The sequence below is a fragment of the Arachis hypogaea genome, chromosome 6 (genome assembly GCF_003086295.3).
Source record: "Arachis hypogaea cultivar Tifrunner chromosome 6, arahy.Tifrunner.gnm2.J5K5, whole genome shotgun sequence".
Lineage (NCBI taxonomy): Eukaryota > Viridiplantae > Streptophyta > Magnoliopsida > Fabales > Fabaceae > Arachis > Arachis hypogaea.
The window spans coordinates 22,329,374-22,338,404 of NC_092041.1; the positions used below are offsets into that span (position 1 = coordinate 22,329,374).

General features: G+C 31.2%; 1 protein-coding gene across 1 annotated transcript; it reads right to left on the bottom strand.

The window, feature by feature from the left end:
- Window positions 1-959: 959 nt before the first annotated feature.
- On the bottom strand, window positions 960-4,316 carry LOC112696458 (protein ALUMINUM SENSITIVE 3). The gene is made up of 3 exons (XM_025749240.3): window positions 3,418-4,316; window positions 3,015-3,260; window positions 960-1,501 (listed from the first exon to the last, which is right to left on the bottom strand). Exons 1-3 carry the CDS (start codon window positions 3,706-3,708, stop codon window positions 1,190-1,192), a joined length of 849 nt encoding a protein of 282 aa, XP_025605025.1. The 5' UTR covers window positions 3,709-4,316; the 3' UTR covers window positions 960-1,189.
- Between the last annotated feature and the right edge of the window lie 4,715 nt (window positions 4,317-9,031).

Consider the following 9,031-nt stretch of genomic DNA (forward strand, 5'->3'; position numbering starts at 1 on the left):
TGTTTTATGTTATATTAAATAATTTAATTAAATATATTAAATTATTTAATATCTTTTAATTATTATTATGTGGTGAGTAATCACAAAATTAAAACTGTAACCACCGATGAAAATGTCAAATGCGTAAGAAGAATGGACCTTGTTATGTTGATGGTTCTCTTTTATTGTGAGACAATAACTAAAATTCATATATATATATATATATATATATATATATATATATATATATATATATATATATATATATATATATATAAAGTAACTATATTTCCTCTATTGTTGTGTTATATCCCTTATCTTTGCGAAATAAAGCACCTTAGACAAAAGAATCCATACAATTTAGTCAATATCATAATCCACGTCAAAAGGAAAACTAAAAGATATGATATGATATATCAATTTACGGACCAAATTATCAAATGGTGTTTGTTGTCAACTAGGCGTGGTCTTAGCTGTTACCTTGTCCTCACATAATTCGCATCACATGTATGGTATTGGTAACGGATATCCAATATAGCATATATTGAACAACAATAGCATTATTCTTCCATAATAATTATAGAACTCCATGCATTTCCCATTATGACACCCTAATAAACTTTGATTACTACAATGAGAATATTTTCCCGGCGCACATGTCACCTTGCAAATCACAACCATATATATTATATCCCCTGATCTCAAATTAAATCTAGATGGGTAGTTTGAGCAAGTATTCCCTCTCCCCCAATTTCATTAGGTGCATACATTAATACATATACCTTGCTAAATGCTAACTACTTGTCGCTAATTGCTGTTTTGCCACTTGTCAGTGTTTCATATTTTCATTTTATGTATCCTTTGTCATGCATTAAATTCATTTTTATCCGATTAATAACTTCCAACATTCAATTTTGACATGATAGATCTATCTAACTAATATCTTAAAAATACTCCCTAAAGAATTATAGTAAAAAGAATAATATTCAACAGAGTAACACTTTGATTTGATCGCATTTTTACACACAAAGTAATGTTGAGAATCAAAACACAATGACCTTAGCTTGTTCCATAAAAAACCAAAATTGACTAACAAAACAACCCAATCCTATACAGTTAGAGGTGACTTGAACAGAAAGAATTATTGTCACACTGAATCATGGGGATGAAGAATTAATCATTTAAAATTTTGTGGTTTGGAGTAACGGAATCAATCTGTGAAGACTTTGGTCTCCAATTGATAGGCCTTGGTGAAGAATGATGGCCAACAAAGGTAAGTGGCCATTATGCTGCTCATAGTGGATGCACCAATCATCATGTTCATCACTACAATCTGCAGCTGAATCGCTTCCAATGGCGACGCACCTCCCATGATTAGACCAGTCATTGCTCCGGGAAGAGATATTAAACCCACTGTTTTTGTGTTGTCTATCACCGGAGATAGTGCTATGATCAGAGTCCTCTTCAGTTGCTGGTGAGAAGCTTGTCGTGGGGTCGCGCCAAGCGCCAAAGCCGTCTCAACCTAGATACACATTCATATCAGATACATTGTTACGAATACATCAAATTTTGGGGCCATAAGTTTTTAATAATTTTGAGTGAAAATTCAGACGGAGTCAACTTTACGTGAGGTTAATAGTTAAGAGCCGTTAAATAATTTAAATAATTTGACTAAATTTTTATCTATCGACTCTTAATTATTAATTTTACCTAAAATTGACTGCACCTGAGTTTCTACTATAATTTTGACTAATATTTAACCATTATAAATATTAAATTATTTTTAATAAATAAATTTTATTAATTTCTAATAAATATAAATACAAATTGTGTTAACTCATATATAAATTTTAATAATACATGTATAAATTATATATTTTTTTATAAATGTAAATTTTATAAATATAAATACAAATTATTGTTAGCCAAATATTATTTTAAAATGATAATATTAAGTAATAACACGAATGGTCATCAGTATATTAAATTTTCGAAAGGATGAGTATTATACAACAATGAAGTAGTCATTTTGTATTAGTGCTTATGCCAGCTTTTTTTTTAAGAAGAAAAACTTAGATCTACTTTATAAATGATCTAGCTGCACATGTTATCAGAGTTTCAATACACATGACTTTGCTTAATCTGAAAAATTAAATTGCAGTAGTTGGAGGATTAAACAAACTTCTGTCCTTGTTAATAGTAAAATAATAATGCATTAAGGTGTGATGAAATCAACAATACTAATACATGGTAAACACCTAAACGGTCAACTATGACAAGTTAGATGATTCTAATTATTTATTTATTTAATTTAGATGAAACTGTCAATGATATCATTGAAAGCAAAGAAGGTACTACTTGTATTAGTTTAACTAAATAATGAACATATTTATAATTCTATACTCAATTTTAATAGAGTCTTGAAACAACAAAAATCCAGAACAGAGAGTATTCAATAACAATTCCATAGTGAGTACAAGAGTAGTTTTATATATGGTTTAGTTAGGTTTTATGTGATAAAGTATTTGATTTTTTTAAAATGATAATATTAAAGTTTGATTAAACAATAATTTTCAATAAATATAATTTATTTGTATTTGATAAAATTAGTTTTAATATTTAATATAATTTCAATAACATAAATATAGGAAATGGTAAGAAAGTAAACTATTTATTAGTATGTGATGTTATATCAACATTTTTTAATTTAAAAAAACATATATAAATTAGTTTTAAGAAGTACTTTCATAAAAATCATATATATTTTCCAAAGTTAGGAATGAGACTTGAATCCGCCACTTCTTAGGCAAATATAGAAAGACTATGTCATTTAAACTATAACTCATTGTTATATATATATATATATATATATATATATATATATATATATATATATATATATATATTTAATTTACTAAATATAAATAAGATATTTATATTTTAAAAAAAAATTATGAACTAGTCTCTCAATCACTCTAATCATCTGAAGAGAGACGGATATTAATATGAGTTTGTAAAAAGCAAGATATACAAACCAAGTTGATTTGAGTCTTAATGTCATCACGAAGTCTCTTCATGGTAACTCCGGTTACAGTCATAGAGTTTCCGACCAACATGCCGGCGACAGGTATGATGTATCTGGGAGTGAAAGGGAACACATTCAATATAACCAGCAAAAACATGGTCACCGATGTTCCGGTCAGTATGGAAGCACCCGCCACATACTTTCCGCTAGGCACGTGTTTCGCTCGCTGCCCCGCTGTATAACCAGCCACTGATACCTGCAGAGGATCCAAATTAAATTCAATTGAATTTCATTTCAAATGAAAACACCACATATTATATCAATTGCCTAAAAGGAAAAAGAGATTTTAATTAACTTAATGAATTCAAAACTTCTTTATAATTAAAAAATAAAATACTAATAAAAAAAAGTACCATGAAAAGGTATGCTAGAATGATCCATCCAGCATTACCCTGATTGAATATGAACTGCAAAACAAAGCCAATGATAGAGAGCTGAATAAACGCCCTCACAATGGCAACAAACATCTCAGACTCTAGGCCCAGCTTCTGCCAGAAAGACAAGCCCACTGCTAGGCCCACCACTGCGGTTGCCGCCACCGGCTTCACCATGCCCTTCAGGAACTCAATCATCCATGCCAAGTCCATGCCCGTATCCTCCTCCCACTGAAAAAATGTGTTGTTCCTAACAAAGAAAGATTCCATGGCTATGGTGGTGGTTATTGAGATATTATTGGTTGAGATTATAAGGGAAATAGAATATATAAAATAAAATAAAGATCAAAGAAACAGCCTTCCCTTCAATATGCGCTATCTCGTGAAGTCACTACTTATTATACTAGCGTGGCAAACAACATTTTTTTATTATCATTATTAATATTATTTATTTAAGTCAATTAATAATGACTTGTTAGAAAATAAGTGGATAGATTCCTATTGAATGAATTGTATTTCCAGATCGGGACGTACGTACGAGCAAGGACAGTAAAGGTAATATCAAAGTGGAGTGGGTTATTTGGACGGTTGGGGCCTATCATGTTCAACTTCTATCTAGGGAAGGCACCGTATGCTCAATTGTCCTATTTCTAAAAATGCTCCACTCATACTATGACAAAACAAATTTTACACCCAGTTCACATCACCCTATGTTTTTTTCCATGTTCTAGTTAGCTTAAAAATCAATCAACAAATCAAATTAAATATATTTATATATATGAATTTGTATATACTGGAATCTTAAGAGGATCTCTTAGCCTTAGGAGAGAGTGGACAGTACTTATTCATATAAAAAAATTGAAAGAAATAAAATCAGCCAAAGTATTTGTTTATTTCTGATTTTTATCATTCAATTTTATCCTCCAATAATAGAGAGACAAAAAAAAAAGTCAGAACTTGTCTTATTTAACATTTATTAATTGTCACAACAATTAATAAATGATAAATAAGACAAGTTATGATTGTTTTTTGTTGATTTTTTTTAGTTACCAAATATTTCTGTTTTATCTTCAATATTTTTAGAATTTTAAAAAAATAAAATTAGATAAAAAAATTATAATTAAATTTTTTATAACTATATATTTTGTATACTTTTATTTTATATTTTTTTCAATTATAAAAAATAAAAAAATCATATACAATACACACTACAAAAAATATTGTAATTATCGACGGCTAAATTTTCTGTCGATATTTTTCGACGACTTATCCCCGATAAAATGAAAAAGAGATGGTTAAAAATATAATATTCTTCTCAAAAATATAATTACAATCTTCTTCTTCACCTAATTTCACATTTTTTAAAAAAGAAATTTATTTTTAAATGTTGCCAACCACGTATATCTTGTACTCAATATAGTGTCGTCAAATAAATTTTAATTCTAATACAAATATAAAGACAAATACAATACATTTAAGAATACATCAGATCAATGATAGTTTAATTTTTGATAAAAATAAAAATAAATAAATTACTCTATTTATAAACTAATCTGATGTCAACTGACAGTTACTCCTATAATATATCTTTGTCGGTTTTCAAACTTGAATAACCGTTCCACACTTGTTGTCCTTTGACACTTTATTGCTGATATTGATAATTGCCCTCACACTTTTTATTTCACGCTGTAACACCCTATTATACAGAGTTTTACGCTTAAGTTGTAGAACAGAGGTAGTGTAGTGTTATAGACCTCTAAACAGAAAATATGTACTTATAGTAGTGAAAGAGATAGTATGTTAGGAGCCTTGAAAAACGGGTAAACAAAATTCACAAAATAAAAAATGTAACGCTCAAGGAATAGAGTTACTTGCGTGCTAAGAAACCTAAAGTTAAGGATGGAAATAAGCGAGAAGGTAATGGAAGGCCAAAAATACAGCATAACTAACTCCTGACTCTGTTTGCGAAGCCAAGGCTGGCCGGAGAATATATATATATATATCCCAAAATACTCAAAATACAAAATAAGATCCTAGCTCTCCCTCAACCTCTATGAGGAACAAAATAAACAAGTTTAGGTACATATATACATATAAACAGAAAATCCCAAAATAACTCATGGACTATTCCGCTTCAAGGATCCAGACGCCTAGCGAGGAGCCTCTTGACCTGCATTTGAAAATAACAACACAGTATGGGATGAGAACCAGAGGTTCTCAGCATGGTAAAGGTGTCACATGTATAATAAATAAGGTCATGGGAATGCCAGAGGTAATCCTAGAACTCCGTCATACAATTGCAAAACTTAATTTTCTAAGCAGAAACCATAAGAGGGGTAGATATTCTAACCAGTCCTAAACTTACTCATTTTCAAACCTAACATAAACACCAAACAGTTCCGCCCTTCCTCCGTTCCTCCATCATCCATAATTTATGCAGAGACAAGCAACAAAACATATTCAAGCACAAGTAAGAAGCAGATAGTGCAAGTAGCAAGTATAGCAGATAGCAGGATATATATTCAGTTAGGCAATTTCAGATAATACATGGCAACCAAAACAAACAAATGCACATGATGCATGCCTGTCCTATGGCTGATGAGGCTCATCTGTCGGTTATCCAGCCAACCCGACAAGTCCGAAAACCTTAGACTGTCCCCCGTCGCGCATCCCCATGAGTCTATGCATAGATTTCACATTCATTTATCATTTACTCACTCAATGGGGGCTATCCATATCCGGGAATTTATACGTGCCTGATCACCCTTACGACGTAGGGTCCACAGAGTATTGAGATTCAACTTGAAACACGTGGTGGCAAGCCACAGTTCTTACACAGGAAAACTCGTATCTCAGATGTCATCATTCATAAGCCATTTCATTTTCATAGTCATTATATAATCATTTATCAAAGCCATTGCATTACACTTCACTTAACATTCTCATCTCCTTCATATATCTCATCATTTTACCTCTTACTTCATCCTCAAGTTACGCCAAAATCCTACCTTCCACTAATTACTAAGCTCACTAGTAAAAGCTAAGTTTAACAAGGCAAAAATAGGAGTTTAGGGGTTCAAAACCAAGTTTAAATCTTAAAAACTCAGGTGCTGGAAAACAGGGTGTGTGTACGCACACACCTGTACGTGCACACAGCTTAAGAAGAAAATAGAATGTGTGCGTACACACGAATGCGTGTGAGCGCACACATCACTTGGTGTGCATGTGCTTCACCTGTGCTAGCGCCACCAACAAAAGGCCTATCCTGGTGTGTGCGTGCGCACAAGGGCGTGCGTACACACAGGTAAATTTTTGCTATTGTTGGGTGCGTGCGCACAACTGTGTCCGTGGAGACACATCAGAAAACCTGGTTTTGCTGCAGCATACAAAAATTCAATTTTTCGCACCAAATTTCCGATGTCAATAACTTCCTCTACAAAATTCAGTTTTCTGCAAACTTTATATCAATCTCAAGCTTATTAAACACTTTTTAATTTTAAAACAAATCTCATTTTCATTCAAAATTTGAGAGCAAGTTATAAACTTCCAAAGTTCATCAAACCACTTTTTACCAAAACATACCAAACCCCATTTTTTTACCAAATTCACATTTCCTACCCACAAAACCTGCACATTTATAGCAAATCAAGCTCCATTTTATTATCACCAACCACTAACACATCAATGCTCATACCATTTCATAAAATCCATACAATAATCCCAATATTCACCATTTCAACCACAAGCTATAGTCTTTAAACATTCTTTAACTTACTCCTTTAATTCATTAATACAATCCATAAATTATCATTGACTAATCAGCAAGCCATAATTACTAAAATCTCATCAACACATACCACAACATCATCAACTTATCATTAATAACTCCAAGAACACATATTAAATGACACCAACAATTCATGCTTATTAATTCCAACACAAGCCCACTCATCAATTCATACAATATCATCACAAAGCTAAACATTCAATGCATTTGACCATTTCAATTTATCCTATAATGCTCTAGCCTAAGTTTTCATAAAACCTTATATGTTAAACGTGCAAAACCTAAACCATACCTTGGACGATCACTTTATTTAGTCCAAGGCAGCCTCTCAAGGTCACAACACAGCCCTTCAAGCCTAGAAAAACCAGCCACAAGCTTAGATTCAATCACCACCAAGCTTTCAAAGTCTTGCTTTTCAATTCCAATACTTATATATAAACTTAATTCACACCTAATACACATATATGTTCCAAATTCAAATTTCTCATATAAATGCAAGATTTGGTTAGGGTTTAGGTTGTCCTTACCATATTCACATGCATAGCAACTCAAACCCAATAAGCTCCGCAAGCTAAATCGAACCTAGAACACCAAATTGGCAAAATCTCACTGTAGGGTTTCAATTTCAAGAATAGGAAAGGGGGTAGAAAATCTGAGATAGAATTGAAGCTTACTAGTGAAATTGATCCAACAGAAGTGTAGAGCTCGACGCGCTAGACGCATGGCCACGAACGATGTGGCGATCGGAGCTCAAACGAAAAAGTTATGGTGGATCAAAGGGTTGATGAGGGTTATGGAGTTCTCTTTCTCCCCAATCTGGTTGGCATCGTTGTTGTGTGAAATGGGGAAGAAGGAGCTGCTGCTTCTTTTAAGTTATGGGTCCGGTTGAATTCACGGGCCCAGTTTGGGCCCAGTTCAGCCGGTTTGGTCCATCCGTTCTAACTTTGGGCCAAATTTTTCGAAATTGGTATCGAAATTTTCGTTTTGAAGAGCTCTGTCCTATTTTGATATTAGATTTGCATTTTTAATTTTTTTAATTAAAATTCAATTTATTAACTAATTATTTATCGATTTTAACAGGGTTTACACACGCTCTATTATTTTTACTGACAGCTATATCTTTGAGATATCATAGCCTTAATTGGAGTCTAGTTCAAATTTTAATTAAAATTGCTTTTTTTTGTGTCAGTTGAAAACTTTTTTAATGTATTAAAATTGACTTCTTAAAAATAATATAAATTGACAATAATATTATTTTATATTTATTTACTTAAAATAACTTTTTTTTCAAATAATAATAATCTTTTGCCTAACAAGATCTCCTCCAAAATTTTTCATTGAAAACCTGCAATGAGTGAAAGTGAAAAAATTTAGTTATTTATTAATATTTATCTTATCTTTGATAAGTTGAGGAGTGAATATGAATTGATATTGAAAACTAAGTGTCAAATACTTTTAAGTTGACACTTTGAACACATATATGTTTAATAAATTAAATATCTATTATTAGTAATAAACTTAACAAAATTCCTAAGTCTATAAATTTTTTATATTGATAATTGAATACCTAACTATTAATAGAATTTATTTTTTTGTATGAAACTTCTAAGCATGTCAAACGATATCTATGGTAATTTTTGACATATTAAATGTATGTTAATTAATTTTTGTCTTAATCTTTGATATTTTAGTTGAGAGTTTTTGACAATCTTTTATTGTTTTAATTAACATTATTAATTGACACAATTTTTTTAATTTTAAGAGTAATAGAATTTTAATTTCGTAAAGTCATTTTTTTCAAATGTT